The 22,292-nt window shown below is 46.5% G+C and overlaps 2 protein-coding genes across 2 annotated transcripts; both read right to left on the bottom strand.

The window, feature by feature from the left end:
- Nucleotides 1-11,806: 11,806 nt before the first annotated feature.
- LOC147356397 (PRAME family member 15-like) lies at nucleotides 11,807-15,441 on the bottom strand. The gene is made up of 3 exons (XM_086342462.1): nucleotides 15,101-15,441; nucleotides 14,058-14,630; nucleotides 11,807-13,231 (listed from the first exon to the last, which is right to left on the bottom strand). The coding sequence occupies exons 1-3, from the start codon at nucleotides 15,385-15,387 to the stop codon at nucleotides 12,658-12,660; spliced, it is 1,434 nt and encodes a 477-aa protein (XP_086198588.1). The 5' UTR covers nucleotides 15,388-15,441; the 3' UTR covers nucleotides 11,807-12,657.
- A 2,102-nt stretch (nucleotides 15,442-17,543) lies between these two features.
- On the bottom strand, nucleotides 17,544-20,468 carry LOC147356396 (PRAME family member 15-like). The gene is made up of 3 exons (XM_086342465.1): nucleotides 20,128-20,468; nucleotides 19,085-19,657; nucleotides 17,544-18,257 (listed from the first exon to the last, which is right to left on the bottom strand). The coding sequence occupies exons 1-3, from the start codon at nucleotides 20,412-20,414 to the stop codon at nucleotides 17,684-17,686; spliced, it is 1,434 nt and encodes a 477-aa protein (XP_086198591.1). The 5' UTR covers nucleotides 20,415-20,468; the 3' UTR covers nucleotides 17,544-17,683.
- Nucleotides 20,469-22,292: the final 1,824 nt, after the last annotated feature.

The raw sequence follows: 22,292 nt of genomic DNA, 5'->3' as shown, positions 1-22,292 counted from the left end.
TCCCCTTGTAGTCAGTATCTCCAGTCGACTAATAAATCAAAAGAAATTTAAATCTGCTTAATAATGCTAGTGAGTATGTGATGAAAATTGTAGCCTCTTACACTGTTGATGGGATGTAAATTGGTACAGCCATTATGGAAAACAATATGTAGGTTCCTCCAAAGCTAAAAATAAAGTTGCTACATGGTCTAGCATCCCACTTCTATGCAAATATCCAGAAAAATCTATTATTCAAAAAGATACACACACCATTATGTTCATAGCATTATTTACAATAGCCAAGAATGGAAACAGCCTAGATATTTATCTACAGAAGAATGAAAATAAAGATGAGTTTTATATACAGATATAGGTAAAGAATATTAAAGAATATATAGCTCAGTTGGTAAAGAATCTGCCTGCAAGCAGGAGACCCTGGTTGGATTCCTGGGTCAGAAATATTTGCTGGAGAAGCAATAGGTTACATGCTCCCAGTATTCTGGGGCTTCCCTTCTTGCTCAACTGGTAAAGAATCTGCCTGCAATTTGGGAGACCTGGGTTCAATCCTGGCTTGGGAAGATCACCTGGAGAAGGGAAAGGCTACCCACTCCAGTATTCTGGCCTAGAGAATTCCATGGACATAGTCCATGGGATCCCAAAGAGTCAGACACGACTGAGTGATTTTCACTTTCACTTTCACTTTCACTGGAGCACACCAGGCTTCCTGTCCATCACCATCTCCCGGAGCTTGCTCAAACTTATGTCCATTGAGTCAGTGATGCCATCCAACTATCTCATCCTCTGTTGTCCCCTTTTCCTTCTGCCTTCAATCTTTCCCAGCATCAGGGTCTTTTCCAAGGAAGTCAGTTCTTCAAGTCAGATGGTCAAAGTATTGGAGCTTCAGCTTCAGCAGCAGTCCTTCCAATGAATACTCAGGACTGATTGCCTTTAGGATTGACTTGTTGGATCTCCTTGCAGTCCAAGGGACTCTCAAGAATCTTCTCCAACACCACAGTTCAAAAGCATCAGTTCTTCAGTGCTCAGCTTTCTGGCTATGGGAAAAGCCATAGCTTTGACTAAACGGACCTTTGTTGGCAAAGTAATGTCTCTGCTTTTTAATATGCTGTATAAGTTTGTTCGTGGGGTCGCAAAGAGTCAGACACGACTGAGCGACTGAACGGAACTGAACTGAACTGATAGGTTGGTCACAGCTTTTCTTCCATGGAGCAAGCGTCTTTTCACTTCACGGCTGCAATCACCATCTGCAGTGATTTTGGAGCCCAAGAAAATAAAGTCTTTCGCTGTTCCAATTGTTTCCCCATCTATTTGCCAAGCAGTGGTGGAACTGGATGCCATGATTTTCGTTTTTTGAATGCTGAATTTTAAGCCAGCTTTTTCACTCTCCTCTTTCACTTTCATCAAGAGATCTTTAGTTTTTCTTCACTTTCTACCATAAGGGTGGTGTCATCTGAATATCAGAGGTTATTGATATTTCTCCTGGCAATCTTGATTCCAGCTTGTGCTTCATCCAGCCCAGTACTTCACATGACATACTCTGCACAGAAGTGAAATGCAGGGTGACAATATGCATCCTAGATGTACTCCTTTCCTGATTTGGAACCAGTCTGTTGTTCCATGTCCAGTTCTAACTGTTACTTCTTAACCTGCATACAGATTTCTCAGGAGGCAGGTCAGGTGGTCTGCTATTCCCATCTCTTTCAGAATTTTCCACAGTTTGTTGTGATCCACACAGTCAAAGTCTTTGGCATAGTCAATAAAGTGGAAGTAGTTTTTCTGGGACTCTCTCACTTTTTCTATGATAAATGGATGTTGGCAATTTGAGCTTTGGTTCCTCTGCCTTTTCTAAATCTAGCTTGAACATCTGGAAGTTCACAGTTCACATACTGTTGAAGCCTGGCTTGGAGAATTTTGAGAATTACTTTGCTAGTGTGTAAGATGAATGCAATTGTGCAGCAGTTTGAACATTCTTTGGCCTTGCTTTTCTTTGGGATTGGAAGGAAAACTGAACTTTTCCAGTCCTGTGGCCACTGCTGAGTTTTCCAAATTTTCTGGCAAATTGAGTGCAGCACTTCACAGAATCATCATTTAGGATTTCAAATAGGTCAACTGGAATTCCATCACCTCCACTAGCTTTGTTCATTGTGATGCTTCCTAAGGCCCACTTGAGTGTGCACTCAAGGGTATCTGTCTCTAGGTGAGTGATCATACCATTGTAGTTATCTGGGTCCTGAAGATATTTTTTGTATAGTTCTGTGTATTCTTGCCACCTCTTCTTAATATCTTCTGCTTCTGTTAGGTCCATACCATTTCTGTCCTTTATTGTGCCCATCTTTACATGAAATGTTCCCTTGGTATCTCTAATTTTCTTGAAGAGATCTCTAGTCTTTCCCATTCTATTGTTTTCCTCTATTTTTTTGCTCTGATCACTGAGGAAGACTTTCTTATCTCTCTTTGCTATTCTTTGGGAACTCTGAATTCAGATGCTTATATCTTTCCTTTTCTCCTTTGTTTTTCACTTCTTCTTTTCTCAGCTATTTTTAAGGCCACCTCAGACAACCATTTTGCTTTTTTGCATTTCTTTTTCTTGGGAGTGGTCTTGATCCCTGCCTCCTGTACAATGTCACAAGCCTCCATCCATAGTTCTTCAGGGACTCTATCAGATGTAATCCCTTGAATGTATTTGTCACTTTCACTGTATAATCGTAAGGGATTTGATTTAGGTCATACCTGAATGGTCTAGTGGTTTTCCATACTTTCTCCAATTTAAGTCTGAATTTGGCAATAAGAAGTTCATGATCTGAGCCATAGTCAGCTCCTGGTCTTGTTTTCACTGACTGTATAGAGCTTCTCCATTTTCGGCTGCAAAGAATATAATCAATCTGATTTCGGTATTGACCATCTGGTGATGTCCATGTGTAGAGTCGTCTCTTGTGTGGTTGGAAAAGGGTGTTTGCTATGACCAGTGTGTTCTCTTGGCAAAACCCTGTTAACCTTTTCCCTGCTTCATTTTGTACTCCAAGGCCAAATTTGCTGTTACTCTGGGTATCTCTTGACTTCCTACTTTTGCATTTTAGCCCTCTATGATGAAAAAGACATCTTTTTTGGTGTTAGTTCTAGAAGGTTGTAGGTCTTCATGTAACTTTTCAACTTCAACTTCTTTGACATTAGTGGTTGGGACATAGACTTTAATTACTGTGATCTTAGATGGTTTGCGTTGGAAACTAATAGAGATTATTCTGTCATTTTTGAGATTGCACTCAAGTACTGGATTTCAGACTCTTTTGTGGACTATGAGGACTACTCCATTTCTTGTAAGGTATTCTTGCCCACAGTAGTAGCTGTAATGGTCATCTGCATTAAATTTGCCCATTCCAGTACATTTTAGTTCACTGATTCCTAAAATGTCGATGTTCACTCTTGTCATCTCCTGTTTTAACACTTCCAATTTACCTTGATTCATGGACCTAACATTCCATGTTCCTATGCAATATTGTTCTTTATAGCATTGGACTTTACTTCCATCACCAGTCACATCCACAACTGGGCATTGTTTTTGCTTTGGCTCTGTCTTTCTTTCTGGAATTATTTTTTCTGCTCTTCTCCAGTAGCATTTTGGGCACCTACTGACCTGGAGAGATCATCTTTCAGTGTCATTTTTTTTTCTTTGTCTTTTCATACTGTTAATGGGGTTATCAATGCAGGAATACTGAAGTGGTTTGCCATTCCCTTTTCCAGTGGACCACGTTTTATCAAAACTCTCCACTATGACCCATCTGCCTTGGGTGGCCCCACACAGCATGGCTCATAATTTCATTGAGTTAGGGAAGGCTGGGGCCCTTGTGATCAGTTTGATTAGTTTTCTGTGATTGTGGTTTTCATTCTTTCTGCCCGCTGATGGATAAGGATAAGAGGCTTATGGAAGCTTTCTGATGGGAGAGACGGACAGGAGTCTGTTAGGTCATATTAGACTTGATATGGTTACAACATTAAGTAAAAAGAAATATCAAGTACCGAATAGCACTTGCAACAAAATCCTATTGATGTAAAATTATATACATACTCATTCAAGAGCTAATGGTAAATTCCTCTTTCAAAATTTCAACTTTATACCTGGCATAGCAGGATTGTGGAGGTGCAAAGGCAATTTCAATGCCAACATCATCAAAACCAGGCACACAAACCAATGTAGGTCTCAGGTCTAGAACAACAAAGACATGCATTTTCCCTTCTGATTTTTTGAGGGTCATTGTGGGTCATATTAGAGTTTTTTTTTTTTTTAAGAGTTTTTTGCTGAACACTTTTCTCATATCAGAGGCTATAGGGTTCCCAAATATATCCCACACACAATGTTTTAACAAAGAAAGTTTGTTGTCAGAGACAAAGAAAAAAAAAAAGTTTTATACTAAATTTCCTCTGCACTGTCCCTTGGTGGAAAAACATTTAAAGAAAAATGTAGCAACACTGGTCCCAATTTCCTAAATGGCATCACTTGGCATAATTAAAAAGCAGCTCACTGATGTGGGGTCCCATGCCCTCCAGATCTCCCTGCTCCTCTGTCATCCTTCACTCACCCAACCTGATCCTGGGGAATGTGGGGTTCCTTTCTCATGGAGAAAAATGTCAGACAATTTGACCTGAAGCTGGGGTGTTGTAACAGGAAGAGAATAATACTGTTTTCCCCATAACTTCAGTGGGCAATGGAGGGGACGACCCTCTGGTGTGAGTTGGGATCTTGGGTTTCACAAACCACATTTACCCAAGATTCTTTTCCAATAGCTATGGGAGTTCAAATCAAGCATTTTTAAAAACAACAACAACATAAAGGCAGATTCAGGAGGGACCCAGGGCACCTACATTGTCACAAGAACCTCAAAAACAATTTATTTTTCCAATAAAGAACCAGAGACCCAGGGCATGAAATGAGCTGCCAGAAAGTTACTCGAAACTCCCAGGGAGCTCATAAGGGTTTGTAAGTCAACAGAGTTTACCATTCTCTAAGCATTCCTATACCTATGATCAACTAAAGGCCCCAGAAATTTTTCAAGAAAAAAAAAGAAAGTCATTGGATGGGGAAATCTGATCTGGATTTTCTTTCTCCTCTGCTCCATGGAGTTAGTGCCAATCAAAGAAATCCTGGGTATGAAGCCACAGCCAATGGAAAGAATCGTCAAACTGACCACCAGAGGACAGGCTTGTCCCAGCCAATAGGCTGAACTCCAGGCAGAGACACCCAAGGTGACCTTTAAAGTGCTGGCTTCTGTAATCAAAGCATCACACCTTGGCAGAGGGAATGACTGACCTGTGAGATTCTGCCTCAGGTTCTGATAGTCACTGTGGCCTTGGTTATGGTCTTGATTATGTTTGCAGCCTTTAGGTCAAACAACAGCCCTGCCATCTATGGAGAATTTATTCTGCACCATGCACTTGGCCTAGTGCGTTTTTATGAGTTAGGGATTATATGGTACTCATTCAATACAGTGAGAGAGAGACTCAGTGGAGAGCAGTAACTTCTCCCAAGGCACACAGCCTACTGATGGTGGAACTTGAAGTTCTGTTGTCAGTGCTTCTGAATATCAAACTGTGCTGTCCCAGCGCCCTCCAGTGTGTCGACTGACCACTGTGAGCTTTGTAATAAAATACTGGAGTCATAATTTCCTCTCTTATAAAAGGGAGAAGGAACAAGCATGAGGTTCAGGTATTTACCATGTTGCTTTCTCTTCAGAATCTGTTATTCCAAAAACTAGGCAGATAAAATAAAAGTGTAGTAGCTCTACTTACTGCAGTGGTTCCCAATGACTAGTCCCCTGACCAGCAGCATCAGCATCCCTTGAGAATTTTTAAAAGAAGTGGTTCTCAGCTTTTCCTCAGATCTACTCATTCAGAAACACAGAAGGACCAACATTGGTGTTTAATGAAAACCTTCCCCATCCCCTACCACATCTGGGGGATGTGCAGACAGTCATAGGCTCTGACAACCACTTATCTCACCTCCATCCCCAACCACTGTCCCTCCACCTTGTCAACTGCCTTGAAAGGAGTAGATGGATTTAAAGCTAAGCAATAGAATGTGTACTGAGCCCAGAGAACCCCTTCATTCTGTGTTCCTAACATTGACCAGGAGGCAGTGATCAAAACCATTCCCAAGAAAAAGAAATGCAAAAAGGCAAAGTAGTTGTCTGAGGAAGCTGAGAAAAGAAAAAAAGCAAAAGGCAAAGAGGAAAGGAAAATATAAACCCATCTGAATGCAGAGTTTCAAAGAATAGCAAGGAGAGAAAAGAAAGCCTTCTTAAGTGAACAATGCAAAGAAATAGAGGAAAACAAGAGAATGGGAAAGACTAGAAATCTCTATAAGAAAATTAGAGAAACATTTCATACAGAGATGGGCACAGGGAAGGAAAGAAATGGTATGAATCTAACAGGAGCAAAAAATATTAAGAAGAGGTGGCAAGAATACACAGAGAAACTGTACAAAAAGGTCTTAGTGACCCATAACCATGATGGTGTGATGGCTCACCTAGAGCCAGACATCCTGGAGTGTGAATTCAAGTGGCCTTTAGGAAGTGTTACTAAAGCAAAGCTACTGGAAGTGATGGAATTCCAGCTGAGCTATTTAAAAATCCAAAAAGATGATGCTATTAAAGTGCTGCACTCAATATGCCAGAAAATTTGGAAAACTCAGCAGCGGCCACAGGATTGGAAAATGTCAGTCTTCTTTCCAATCCCAAAGAAAGGCAATGCCAAAGAATGTTCGAACTATTGCTCAATCACACTCATTTCACATGTTAGCAAGCTAGTTCTCAAAATCCTTCAAGCTAGGCTTCAACAGTACATATACCAAGAACTTGCAGTTGTATAAGCTGGATTTAGAAAAGGCAGAGGAACCAGACATAAAATTGCCAACAAACGGTGGATCATAGGAAAATTGAGGGAATTAAAAAAAAATCTCCTTATGTTTCATTGACTATGAGGAAGACTTTGATTGTGTGGATCACAGCAAACTGTGTGGAAAATTCTTAAAGAAATGGGAATACCGTACCACCTATCCTGCCTTCTCAGATATCTGAATGCAGGTCAAGAAGCAACATTTAGAACTAGACATGGAACAACAGAGTGGTTCAAAATTGGGAAAGGAGTACGTCAAGGCTATATATTGACATACTACTTATTTAATCTACACACAGAGTACATCATGGGAAATTTCAGGCTTGTTGAAGGTCAAGATGGAATCAAGATTGCTAGGACAAATAGCAGTAACTTCAGATATGCAGATCATACCACCTTAATGGCAGAAAGTGTATAGGAACTAAAGAGCCTCTAGATAAAGGTGAAAGAAGAGAGTGGCAAGGCTGGCATAAAACACACTTAAAAAACTGCAATTGTGGCATTATGTCCCATCACTTCATGGCAAATAGATGGGGAAAAAATGGAACTAGTGACAGATTTTATTTTCTTGGGCTCCAAAATCATTGTGAATGGTGACTGCAGTCATGAAATAAAAGAGGCTTGTTCCTTGGAAGAAAAGCTATGAAGAACCTAGACAGCATATCAAAAAGCACACCTTGCTGACAAAGTTCCATAGAGTCAAGCTATGGTTTTCCAGTAGTTATGTACAGATGTGAGAGTTGGACCATAAAGGAAGGCTGAGTGCCAAAGAATTGATGCTTTGGAACTGTAGTGTTGGAGAAGACCCTTGAGAGTCCCTTCGATGGCAAGGAGATCAAACCAGTCAATCCAAAGGAAATAAGTCCTGAATGTTCATTGGAATGACTGATGCTGAAATGGAAGCTCCAATATTTTGACCACCTGATGGGAAGAGCTAACTCATGGGAAAAGACCCTGATGGGGTCTTTTGGGACGGATCGAGGGCAGGAGGAGAAGAGGGTGACAAAGGATGAGATGGTTGGATGGCATCACCAACTCAATGGACATGAGTTTGAGCACACTTTGGGAAATAGTGAAGGACAGGGAAGGCTGGTGTGCTGCAGTCCGTGGGGTCACAAAGAGTCAGTCACAACTGACTGACTGAACAACAACTCAGTTCCACTTCCAATCTTCTCTTAAGCTTTTTCTTGGGGACAAGTATTTCACTTGCCATTTCAGTAAACAAAGGGTGTTGCAGCCAAAAGGCCATTATCCACTGCAGTTCCCCTTCCCTCAAGATAGTCTGCCCTGACGTAATTCAAGAAGGAGAAAACAGGATGGTTTCCTGAAGTAGTTAAGATGCATATCGTATGGATGACTTCAGTAAGTCCAGACTCTTTCCATACATAAAAAACCATGAGAAGGAACTTCCCTGGAAGTTCAGTGGCTAAGAATTAACCTGGTAGTGCAAGGGATACAGGTTGGATCCTTGGTCCAGGAAGATCCTACATGCTGTGTAGCAAATAAACCCATGCCCCACAAACACTGAGCACTCGACTAGAGACTGGGACCCATGACTACTGAAGCCCACATGCACTGGAGCCTGTGCTCTGCAATAAGAGAAGCCACCAAAATGAGAAACCAATGCACTTCAACTAGAGAGTAACCACTGCTCACCAGAACAAGAGAAAAGCTGTGATCAGCAAGGAAGACCCAGCAGAGCCCCCCCCAAAAAAAAAAGGTAAAATAAAATTATAAAAATAAATAACAATTTTAAAAAGCATGAAAAGCATTAATTTGAAATGTATCATTTTTATAATATGCAGTAATCTTTTAATATTTTCTGAATTTTTTTCCAGCAAATGACCTTATGTACTCTAGCTCCCCTTATGAGAAGCCACCTTTCTGGCTAAAATCTTCTGTAAATTCACCAAATAAAACATTTGTCCTATTTTAGGTTCTGTATTTCTTATCATTTTACATGCTCTTCCAAGACATTTTCCCAATCCACAGTGTCCTTTTCCCATTCACCTGAGTTCCAGGGGTTACATGGAAACTGTCAGCTAAAACATTAGTCACCACCTGAAAGCAGAGAGTTATTTTATTTGGTGGAAATGTTTAGGACCGAAGCTGGGGAGACAGCATCTCAGAAACTCTGAGAAAACTACTCCAAGGAGGAAGGAAGGAGAGTCAGGCTATATACAAGTTTGTAACAAAGGGAGCAGGCAGTCTGAATATCAAAGATTACTGTGAGGTAAGAAAAGTCAGGTATCAAGTTAAATTTAGTTTTGTATGTATGGGAAGATGCAAGCCTCTGGGCTCACTAAATCCATTCCTTTCATGTGCACCTCAGCTCTCTGGGGCCAAATCCTGTCTCCTTGTTCACCTTAGGCAGTGGCAGACATGACAGATGGCTGCTTCTTTCATTCTCAGCTCCTCAGCAATCACCGCAGGGAATGGCAACATCTGCTGGATTGGAGGATTACATCACTGTGCAAGGATTTGTACTCAAGTGGCATTTATGGGACAGCATAATTGTTTTTTAATATTTATTATTTTGATTATTGGACTGCACTGGGTCTTAATCATGCATGTAGGATCGTTGATCTCCCTTGCGCCCCTGAGGGATCATTTAGTTGTGGCAGGTAAATGCTTAGTTGCAGGATATGGGATATAGTTCCTTGATCAGTGATTGAACTCGGGCCTCCTGCATTGGGAGCATGGAGTTGTACCCACTGGCCCACCAGGGAAGCTCCAGGATAGCAAGAGTTATTAAAAATTCTAAAGTATACAGTCCTGATTAGGAAATTGATTTCTGTCCTCTGGCCTGATCTACCAGCGTGTGACCTAGGAGATCTAAGGCTCAGAATGTCTATCACTGAAGATGAATCCAGTCTCTCTTATTTCCTCCCACACCCAGTTTCCCTGTACTGGCTACTGGAACAGCCTAGGTAAACCCTGATTCATTGGTGACCCCCTGAAATATGTGAGTCCAATTTCTGTCCCTGGGTTTTGCTTTCCTCCCTGTTGTGAGCAATAGAGGGATAAAGACTTATGCTATTCACTAGGAAGGAGAAGATGGATTGGGGAGGGGAAAGCATCATGGAGTTCTTTCATGATAAGGAGATCTTTCTAAATAACTCTAGAGCCAATCCCTCAACAAGCAATATCTCACTGGATCCTACTAAAAATCTCATAAACTGTGTGTGCATCATTCTATTCATTGTGGGGGAAACAAAGATCTGCCTAAGAGCTACATTTCATCCCTATATCCCCTTCCTCCACAGAATAAACAATTGCAGCCTCTGAATGCTTCTCAGTGAAACTTTATTTGGCTTCATTCTGTTTAGACGCACTGTGAGGATTAAATTTATGTGTCAACTTCACTGTGAGATGAGATGCCCAGATCTCGGGTCAAACATTCATTCTGAGGGAATCTGCAAGGGAATTCCTAGAGAAGATTAGCATTGGAATCAGTAGACTGAGTTAAGAGATCAGCCCTCACCAGTGTGGGAGGGCATTGTCTTATCCTCTGGGGGCCTGAATGGAACAAGGGCAATTGCTCTCCCTCTCTCTCTTCTTGGCCATGAATACTGGAGTTTCTGGTTCCTGAACCTTGAAACTCCAGGACATATACAAGTGGTGCCCTAAATCTCTGTCCTTTAGCCTTAACTTAGAGCTACACCATCATTTCCCTGATTTTCAACCTTAATGTCTGAATTATACCATAATCTATCCTAGTTCTCTAAGCAACAAACAGCAGACAGTGAGACTGTTCAGCCTCTGTAATCAGAGGCTGTAATCAGCCTCTCGTCACCTGTCTGTATAACTGGTGAATCTTGAACAACCCATGGTTGAACTGCTCAGGGTCACTTAGACAAAGATATTTTTAACAGTGAATTTAGTCTGCATCATATGTAGTTGGTTGAATCTGAGGACGATAAGCTGAGGATAGGGAGAGCCAACTGTGAGGTATATGTAATACATAACATATATTTGTTGTATATTTGAACATTCTGATATCCAGACAAGCTATCTTTGACCTTTCTGTTAGGGAAGGACTGGAATTGTAATGTGAATTATCAATTTATTCCAATATGACCAATCACCCAAAATGATATATATATATGGAATGTGGTATGGAAATAATAAATGCACGTTAAATGTTTTTGCTCTTTTAGCAATTTACTAAAAGGAATTTGGATGCCTGGCCACAACTAGATTATATCCATGAGGACCACTACTCATCCATGACAAGCATGGAATGGTGGGAACCAGATTCAACCTTATTGGCAGTGTGGAAAACATCTTGCAGAACTGAGGAGCTTGCCTTTGGCAGTGAAACATACAGAAACGCAAGCGACTGCAATGTACACATCCACTGGTACAAGCATGAAGAATACCCATGCCCCAGGTCATGGCCTGAGTCATCAGTGAGAGCCCTGCCAAGAGCTCTTCATTCCAGTGGGTCAGTGGATACACTTTGTGTTCCCGTTTGTGTTATTAATGCACTAAACAGCCAAAGAAATAAGCACAGAAGTGAGAATTGCCCCACAAGGCTTACATGGTGGCTCAGACAGTACAAAATCTGCCCACAATGCAGGAGTCCAAGGTCTGATCCCTGAGTCAGGAAGACACCCTGGAGAAGGGAATGGCTACCCACTGCAGTATTCTTGCCTGGAGAATCCCATGCATAGAAGAGCCTGGCAGGCTACAGTCCATGGGATTCCAGAGAGCCAAACATGACTAGGTGACTAACCACACACACACACATATACAAACACACACACAAACACAGGAGATGCCCCAGACAGAATAAAGAAATTATAGGAATGGTAAGGTTTTGAATCACGGACAACAGTGTGCCTAATTTTATCAGTAGCTGGAGATAACGGAGTCATAAATTGAACACAGAATAATACATCATGGAGGACAGCAGTTGATTTTCCATGATTGTCTCTTTATTTATTTCTGTTAATTATTTTTTATTGGACAATGTCACATTATGTTCTTTTACAACAAAATAAATGTCACATCTATACATTTATCCAGTCTCATTTTAAATTTCTTTCCTGTTTAACTCACCAAGAGGATTTCTTTATTCCTAACAATTTCTTTTTTTTTTTAATTTTTTTGAATTGTATTTTTATGTTTTTAGCACCAAAAACATTTTGTATTGGGGTATAGCCTATTAACAATGTTGTGATAGTTTCAGATGAACAGTGAAAGGACTCAGCCATATACATACATGTATCCCTCAAACCCCCCCTTCAATCCAGGCTGGCACATAACACTGAGCAGAGCTCCATGTACTATACAATAGTTCCTATTGGTTATCGTTCTACATAGCTGTAGGTACATGACCTTCATAAAGTCCCCTGCCATCCTTTCCCCTAGGCAACCCATGAGTTCGTTTTCTAAGTCTGTGAGACTGTTTTGCAAGTAAGTTCATTTGTATCATTTCTTTGTAGACTCCATATACAAGGGGTGTCTTATGATATTTCCTGACCATTGCTTTACAACAATCTCCCCAGGGAAAAATCCAACATGTGGGTCCCCAGCCTGTAACCACCCAGGTCATATCAGATTCTAGAGACACACGTCCATGAAAGTCCCATCCTCTCCCAGAATCTACATTCCGCCTGCAAACCTGTACCAACTCCACTATCGCACTTTCTTTTCTAAATCGCATTACGATGTTTAAAACCTTGGGTCGGTGTTCCTTTCATGAAGTCCACAAGTTCTAGATTTCAGTTGCAAGGTGCACAGAAGACAGCTTCTGATACAGGCCACCCCCTAGGCAGGGGCAGGACAGCTGTATACAATGGGCTCCATGTGATGGCATACATCCTCCCCACAGCGAGGACAGGGGCTGAGGCTTATCCAGATGATCCTGGGACGTCCCAAGTCTCTGAGAATCTCCAACAGCTGAGCCCGAAGCCGGGCAAGTCTCGCTTCCAGGAGAACACCCCGAGGTCTGTAAGTCTCCTGCGGGGCGGGATAACGCTCTTGCCTTAAACAGGGCAGCACAGCGGTGTGTCGCAGCAGCTTCTCCATGACGGCCGTGGACAGGAGGTTCCCACACAGGCTGACGGCCCTGAGCTGGGAGCAGCGGCTCAGGGCAGGCAGGAAGGCCTCCAGCTGGGAGTCCGTGATCCCACACGCGTCCAAGTCCACTTCCTGGAGGGTGGCTGCGACTTTCTCCAGCAGAACTTGGAGGAGCTCAGGCCGAAAGTCAGTCATGGGGACACCGCTGAGATCCAGGCTCTTGAGCTGACTGATGTCTGGGCTCTGGGACACGTGGGTCAAGTCTGATTCTGTAAGCCGGCACTTGGTTAGTGACAGGCTGTCCAAGGGGGACCTCAGGCACCTGGGGAGAAACCAAGCAATTAGTTCTTGGGAACCGGGTGCCAGGTTGCATACAGCTGATAGACAAAAGGTTGCTACAAAGACTGATATGAGTCTGACCATCCACTGAGGGTCAACATGCCGATTTGCCCCGTCTCATTCTAGTCTGAGGGCTCTCAGCCTCACTGTGGCACCGAATCCCTGCACAGTGTCTCAAAGACACTCTCTCCTCATCTATGGAGCGGAGTACCACGTGCTCCACTTCCTTCTGAGGACGAGTGAAGATCATGGCATCGCAAGAACATGCTGTGAGGAGAGCCATAGAGCACCTCCATCAAGTGTGGGCATTATTGAATATTAGCGTGAGAAGGAGATCGAAAGATGGTTTCGGGTAAGGCTTCCTTCAGCCCCAGGTGGAGCCCCAGATCCTACATCTCTGGCCAGGCCAGGCGCTAGGGAGACGTGCCTCAGGAACCAACTGTAGAGCACCACACCATCTCTTACAGACAGGGCCTTTACAACAGGGTTCACTGAGGGCACCGACCTGGGGAGCACAGAGCTTCTCTTCAGGGATGCTCTGATCTGATGTCGTTTCCCCACTTCAGCGTCCTGTTCGCTTCCCTATGTTTACCATGATAACATAGGTGCCTCCGAGTTAGGAGGAAATTACCGACTCTGGGAGGCCAACACCCCCAGATAATACTCCCTACCACCTCACGGGCCCCACTCGATCAGCTTCACCCCCCCCTTGACTTGCGGGGTTGTGGGACACCACACCCCAGGACAGAGCACCGTGAGAGACGGTCCTTTGGACGTTCTAATGTTGCGTTTAAGGTTACCACACTCACCTGAGCATCTGGTCCAGGCAGCCTTCAAGGAAGGAAGGAGACTCCAGATGGAGGTCCCGGAGGTGGCCCAGCCTCCGGAACTGGGAGGTGATTTGCACAACGTGATCGTGCTCCTGCTTCTTGAAGGCAGACACGTGGACGTGGGAGAGATGGAGTCTCTGCAAGTTACTCATCTCACCCAGGAAAGGGGCGAGTGTGGCCAGGGTGGACAGACTCCAGGTGCAACTCACTTGCACCTCCTGGATACAGTCCAGCTGCACCATGCTCAGGACCGTCACGATCTTGTCCATTGGCATGGAGACGATCTTCAGCTTCTTGCAACATAGGTGGATGGAAGACTTTCTCTGCTCCACCCACCGAAGGAAGTAGGTGAGGAAGTTGTCCAGGGTCCTTTTCTTCAGGCACAGGTCTAGAAAAACCTTCAGTGGAGTCGAGGGCTGCCTCGTCATTGACCTGGGCTCAGCCACTGCTGCCATCCGTGAGCCTGAGCACCCATAACTGCTGGCTCCAGACCACATGCTCCAGAAGTTCTGGCCCGTCTTTCGTAAATCTAGCACCCGCAGTTTGCACCTCCTGGGAGAAGAAGGAAGAAGGAGATTGGTAATGATGTAGTACGATCCACACCGTCAGAAACAAACAAACAAACAGAAACCGAAAAAAAAAAAACACAAAACCACAGCCTCCCATTGGGAAAACACACTGCCTACCTGTGCTGTAACTTAATCTTCCTGAGGTCACCAGCTGCCTTGCCCTCTTCCTTCTCTGCCTCACTTTCCTCCACCCCCCTTTGCCCTCTTTTCCTGCCTGATTGTCCACTCTAGTAAGTCCAAGCGTGATTGGGTGGGGGGAGCGGATATTCTAGAAGGCTCCCCTTCATTTAAGCCACCCTTCCGCTACCAGAAGGTATTTCTCATAGCCAACCAAGGCTTCTTCGTTGCTCTCTTGAGAACCCTCTGATCTATCCCGTTCCATCTACGTTCTCTCAGCCCAGCCGTCTTCCTTGGCACTGCCAGGATTTGACCAGGTTCCCATGACCGACTCACCTGGATCGAACCTTCTGGGCAAGCAGAACATCCAGTGCTTCCAGCACGGCTTGTAGGGGCCCCACATGAGGCAGGTCAATCAGGGCCCCCAGAGGCAGGCGGACAAAGGGCCAGGTTTGCACCATGGCTTTGAGGGTCTCAGTCCGATATCCGTCAAAGGCTTCCAGGAAGAGGGGCGGGAAGAGCTCCGTGGGCAGACTCTCCAGAGTAGAAACGTCCAGGTCTTCGGCCCTCAGCAAGTGCCTTCCCGCCAGGTCAAGGAGTCTGGGTGGGGTCGGGGCACTCATCCTGACTCTGCTCCAAGACGACTCCTGTGGAAGCTGCCAGAGATCAAGGGATCCGTTTTAGACAATGCAGGAGCACACCTTACACGGTCTCCCTTCCCTTCCATGCAAGCCACTCAGGGCCAAGGGCACTGCGCTAGCGGGGGTGCAAGTGAGGCTCGTAGCCGTAGGAACACTAGACAGGGCCCAGTGGGGGACAAAGTGCTATCTCTCTGCCCGCTTGGAACACGCGTCTCACTCGTACCGAGGAGCCAAACACGAATGCCGACTGTGTGCTCGATATGCATTTTAAACACCCTGCAAAGAAGGCAAATTCCAAACCGATGTGTTTCATGAATGACGTCTGCTCCCTAAAGACATTTAAAATGATTCCAGCTACATCACTGATGAAAATGTGATGAGATTCAGGTAAAACTACCTTGAGAGGCCAAATCAGACCCTGAAATGCGTTCTTGGGAAAGAAATGATTTTATTGAAAACTCTCCTTGCCATCCAGAGGCACACGCTACCCTTCACCATTAGCTCGCTTACCTTAAGCAAGGAAAGGACGTCCTCATCGGAGGCTAGTCACTTACTGCTCTGCTGTGGCTTGCAGGGCGCTCAGACGTCGACACTGCGGAGAACCCAGCTGTGACTCCAGAGCCAGAAAAGGACTTTGTATTCCCATCATCCCTCTGGCCCACTGCGAAGCCAATCAGAAACGGGCACCTGATCAGTCTATAGAGCTCTCATTGGATTGATCCCGCTTGGATCTTCACTTCTATCAGTCGATTCAGGGAGCAGAGGTTGATGGGGCGGCCGGGTAATGCAGGATCCTTTCTGCACTCACCATTCACTTCGCAAACGCTGACTGAATTCTACCATGAGAACTGAGATATAGACAGTCGTGCTTCCCTTGTGGCTCAGCTGGTAAAGCATCTGCCTGCCATGCCGGAGACCTGGGTTCCATCCCTGGGTTGGGAAGATCCCCCGGACAAGGGAATGGCAACCCACTGCAGTGTCCGTGCCTGGGGAATTCCATGCACAGAGGAGCCTGGTGGGCTAGAGTCCGTGGGGTTCCAAAGAGTCGGACATGACTGAGTGACTAAGCCAGGACACGCCCACACGCCAGCATGCCCTCACTTGCCCTAGTGCATGCCCCCGCCCTCCCATGCACACACATACACACACGCACACGCACACACACACACACACACACACACACACACACACACACAAAGGAGATGTTCCACACAGAATAAAGAAACTCTGAGAATAGTCAGGTTTTGTACCATGGACAGCACGGTGCTGTTTTTCTCTTTTTGAGTAAGTGACCTGAGATCATCGAGGCCTGAACTGAACACAGAGTAATACGTCAGGGAGGACAGCAGTAGATTTTCCACGGGTCTTTCTTTATTTCATTTGATTAATTTTTTTGGTGTAGATTTGCTTCTTAAGGTCCTATAATTTTCTTGCTATACCACATCATCAATAAGTGATATCTGTGCATGTATCCACTCTCATTTTAGATTTCCTTCCTCTTTGGTAACCTGGAGCATCTTCTTATTCTTGACAAGTTCTCTGCTTCAAAAACTTGTTTGTTTAACAGCGAAAGCATTCTGTGTTGGGACGTAGCCACTTAACAGGGTTGCCATAGTTTCAGGTGAAGGGCCAAGGGATTCAGTACAGATAACCCACGTACCCATTCTCCCCAGGTCAGCCCTCCAATCCGGGCCGGCACAACTTTGAGCAGAGCTCCATGAGCGATAGGATAGGTTCCCGGTGGTTATCCAGTCCAAACACAGTGGTGTGTACACGACTTCCCTCAAGGCCCAACCATCCCTCCCACACACCCACGCCCCGCTCCTCCCCCCGCCCACCCCACACACACACACAAACCAGGAGTTCATATTCTAAGTCGTGAGTCCTTCCGTTTCTGCAAGTAAGTTCATTGGGGTCATTTCCTTTCGGATTCCACAAATGAGGGGTGTCACACGCGATTTCCCAACAATTTCTTGACAACTTTCTCCCCGGGAGTAACTCTAACACGTGGGTCTCCCACGTGGACCCACGCGGGTTCATATCAGATGCTAAAAACACGTGTACATGAATGTCCCATCCCCTCCCAGACTCTATAATTCCCCCCTGCCATCTTGCGCCACCGCCACGGCCCTCTGCCACCCTACTAACACGGTTCCTTTTCCCATTCGCGTTGAACAGATGTCCGAAACCCTGGGTCTGTGTTGCCTTCATGATGTCCCCCAGTTCTAGATTTCAGTTGCAAGGTGCACAGAAGAAAGCTTCTGATACAGGCCACCCCCTAGGCAGGGGCAGGACAGCTGTATACAATGGGCTCCATGTGATGGCATACATCCTCCCCACAGCGAGGACAGGGGCTGAGGCTTATCCAGATGATCCTGGGACGTCCCAAGTCTCTGAGAATCTCCAACAGCTGAGCCCGAAGCCGGGCAAGTCTCGCTTCCAGGAGAACACCCCGAGGTCTGTAAGTCTCCTGCGGGGCGGGATAACGCTCTTGCCTTAAACAGGGCAGCACAGCGGTGTGTCGCAGCAGCTTCTCCATGACGGCCGTGGACAGGAGGTTCCCACACAGGCTGACGGCCCTGAGCTGGGAGCAGCGGCTCAGGGCAGGCAGGAAGGCCTCCAGCTGGGAGTCCGTGATCCCACACGCGTCCAAGTCCACTTCCTGGAGGGTGGCTGCGACTTTCTCCAGCAGAACTTGGAGGAGCTCAGGCCGAAAGTCAGTCATGGGGACACCGCTGAGATCCAGGCTCTTGAGCTGACTGATGTCTGGGCTCTGGGACACGTGGGTCAAGTCTGATTCTGTAAGCCGGCACTTGGTTAGTGACAGGCTGTCCAAGGGGGACCTCAGGCACCTGGGGAGAAACCAAGCAATTAGTTCTTGGGAACCGGGTGCCAGGTTGCATACAGCTGATAGACAAAAGGTTGCTACAAAGACTGATATGAGTCTGACCATCCACTGAGGGTCAACATGCCGATTTGCCCCGTCTCATTCTAGTCTGAGGGCTCTCAGCCTCACTGTGGCACCGAATCCCTGCACAGTGTCTCAAAGACACTCTCTCCTCATCTATGGAGCGGAGTACCACGTGCTCCACTTCCTTCTGAGGACGAGTGAAGATCATGGCATCGCAAGAACATGCTGTGAGGAGAGCCATAGAGCACCTCCATCAAGTGTGGACATTGTTGAATATTAGCGTGAGAAGGAGATCGAAAAATGGTTTCGGGTAAGGCTTCCTTCAGCCCCAGGTGGAGCCCCAGATCCTACATCTCTGGCCAGGCCAGGCGCTAGGGAGACGTGCCTCAGGAACCAACTGTAGAGCACCACACCATCTCTTACAGACAGGGCCTTTACAACAGGGTTCACTGAGGGCACCGACCTGGGGAGCACAGAGCTTCTCTTCAGGGATGCTCTGATCTGATGTCGTTTCCCCACTTCAGCGTCCTGTTCGCTTCCCTATGTTTACCATGATAACATAGGTGCCTCCGAGTTAGGAGGAAATTACCGACTCTGGGAGGCCAACACCCCCAGATAATACTCCCTACCACCTCACGGGCCCCACTCGATCAGCTTCACCCCCTCCCTTGACTTGCGGGGTTGTGGGACACCACACCCCAGGACAGAGCACCGTGAGAGACGGTCCTTTGGACGTTCTAATGTTGCGTTTAAGGTTACCACACTCACCTGAGCATCTGGTCCAGGCAGCCTTCAAGGAAGGAAGGAGACTCCAGATGGAGGTCCCGGAGGTGGCCCAGCCTCCGGAACTGGGAGGTGATTTGCACAACGTGATCGTGCTCCTGCTTCTTGAAGGCAGACACGTGGACGTGGGAGAGATGGAGTCTCTGCAAGTTACTCATCTCACCCAGGAAAGGGGCGAGTGTGGCCAGGGTGGACAGACTCCAGGTGCAACTCACTTGCACCTCCTGGATACAGTCCAGCTGCACCATGCTCAGGACCGTCACGATCTTGTCCATTGGCATGGAGACGATCTTCAGCTTCTTGCAACATAGGTGGATGGAAGACTTTCTCTGCTCCACCCACCGAAGGAAGTAGGTGAGGAAGTTGTCCAGGGTCCTTTTCTTCAGGCACAGGTCTAGAAAAACCTTCAGTGGAGTCGAGGGCTGCCTCGTCATTGACCTGGGCTCAGCCACTGCTGCCATCCGTGAGCCTGAGCACCCATAACTGCTGGCTCCAGACCACATGCTCCAGAAGTTCTGGCCCGTCTTTCGTAAATCTAGCACCCGCAGTTTGCACCTCCTGGGAGAAGAAGGAAGAAGGAGATTGGTAATGATGTAGTACGATCCACACCGTCAGAAACAAACAAACAAACAGAAACCGAAAAAAAAAAAACACAAAACCACAGCCTCCCATTGGGAAAACACACTGCCTACCTGTGCTGTAACTTAATCTTCCTGAGGTCACCAGCTGCCTTGCCCTCTTCCTTCTCTGCCTCACTTTCCTCCACCCCCCTTTGCCCTCTTTTCCTGCCTGATTGTCCACTCTAGTAAGTCCAAGCGTGATTGGGTGGGGGGAGCGGATATTCTAGAAGGCTCCCCTTCATTTAAGCCACCCTTCCGCTACCAGAAGGTATTTCTCATAGCCAACCAAGGCTTCTTCGTTGCTCTCTTGAGAACCCTCTGATCTATCCCGTTCCATCTACGTTCTCTCAGCCCAGCCGTCTTCCTTGGCACTGCCAGGATTTGACCAGGTTCCCATGACCGACTCACCTGGATCGAACCTTCTGGGCAAGCAGAACATCCAGTGCTTCCAGCACGGCTTGTAGGGGCCCCACATGAGGCAGGTCAATCAGGGCCCCCAGAGGCAGGCGGACAAAGGGCCAGGTTTGCACCATGGCTTTGAGGGTCTCAGTCCGATATCCGTCAAAGGCTTCCAGGAAGAGGGGCGGGAAGAGCTCCGTGGGCAGACTCTCCAGAGTAGAAACGTCCAGGTCTTCGGCCCTCAGCAAGTGCCTTCCCGCCAGGTCAAGGAGTCTGGGTGGGGTCGGGGCACTCATCCTGACTCTGCTCCAAGACGACTCCTGTGGAAGCTGCCAGAGATCAAGGGATCCGTTTTAGACAATGCAGGAGCACACCTTACACGGTCTCCCTTCCCTTCCATGCAAGCCACTCAGGGCCAAGGGCACTGCGCTAGCGGGGGTGCAAGTGAGGCTCGTAGCCGTAGGAACACTAGACAGGGCCCAGTGGGGGACAAAGTGCTATCTCTCTGCCCGCTTGGAACACGCGTCTCACTCGTACCGAGGAGCCAAACACGAATGCCGACTGTGTGCTCGATATGCATTTTAAACACCCTGCAAAGAAGGCAAATTCCAAACCGATGTGTTTCATGAATGACGTCTGCTCCCTAAAGACATTTAAAATGATTCCAGCTACATCACTGATGAAAATGTGATGAGATTCAGGTAAAACTACCTTGAGAGGCCAAATCAGACCCTGAAATGCGTTCTTGGGAAAGAAATGATTTTATTGAAAACTCTCCTTGCCATCCAGAGGCACACGCTACCCTTCACCATTAGCTCGCTTACCTTAAGCAAGGAAAGGACGTCCTCATCGGAGGCTAGTCACTTACTGCTCTGCTGTGGCTTGCAGGGCGCTCAGACGTCGACACTGCGGAGAACCCAGCTGTGACTCCAGAGCCAGAAAAGGACTTTGTATTCCCATCATCCCTCTGGCCCACTGCGAAGCCAATCAGAAACGGGCACCTGATCAGTCTATAGAGCTCTCATTGGATTGATCCCGCTTGGATCTTCACTTCTATCAGTCGATTCAGGGAGCAGAGGTTGATGGGGCGGCCGGGTAATGCAGGATCCTTTCTGCACTCACCATTCACTTCGCAAACGCTGACTGAATTCTACCATGAGAACTGAGATATAGACAGTCGTGCTTCCCTTGTGGCTCAGCTGGTAAAGCATCTGCCTGCCATGCCGGAGACCTGGGTTCCATCCCTGGGTTGGGAAGATCCCCCGGACAAGGGAATGGCAACCCACTGCAGTGTCCGTGCCTGGGGAATTCCATGCACAGAGGAGCCTGGTGGGCTAGAGTCCGTGGGGTTCCAAAGAGTCGGACATGACTGAGTGACTAAGCCAGGACACGCCCACACGCCAGCATGCCCTCACTTGCCCTAGTGCATGCCCCCGCCCTCCCATGCACACACATACACACACGCACACACACACACACACACACACACACACACACACACAAAGGAGATGTTCCACACAGAATAAAGAAACTCTGAGAATAGTCAGGTTTTGTACCATGGACAGCACGGTGCTGTTTTTCTCTTTTTGAGTAAGTGACCTGAGATCATCGAGGCCTGAACTGAACACAGAGTAATACGTCAGGGAGGACAGCAGTAGATTTTCCACGGGTCTTTCTTTATTTCATTTGATTAATTTTTTTGGTGTAGATTTGCTTCTTAAGGTCCTATAATTTTCTTGCTATACCACATCATCAATAAGTGATATCTGTGCATGTATCCACTCTCATTTTAGATTTCCTTCCTCTTTGGTAACCTGGAGCATCTTCTTATTCTTGACAAGTTCTCTGCTTCAAAAACTTGTTTGTTTAACAGCGAAAGCATTCTGTGTTGGGACGTAGCCACTTAACAGGGTTGCCATAGTTTCAGGTGAAGGGCCAAGGGATTCAGTACAGATAACCCACGTACCCATTCTCCCCAGGTCAGCCCTCCAATCCGGGCCGGCACAACTTTGAGCAGAGCTCCATGAGCGATAGGATAGGTTCCCGGTGGTTATCCAGTCCAAACACAGTGGTGTGTACACGACTTCCCTCAAGGCCCAACCATCCCTCCCACACACCCACGCCCCGCTCCTCCCCCCGCCCACCCCACACACACACACAAACCAGGAGTTCAT

The sequence above is a fragment of the Bos grunniens genome, chromosome 16, assembly GCF_055505025.1.
Source record: "Bos grunniens cultivar Pamir isolate PY7600 chromosome 16, Bosgru_T2T1.0, whole genome shotgun sequence".
NCBI classification, from domain to species: domain Eukaryota; kingdom Metazoa; phylum Chordata; class Mammalia; order Artiodactyla; family Bovidae; genus Bos; species Bos grunniens.
This window is presented reverse-complemented; position numbering and strand designations above follow the sequence as displayed.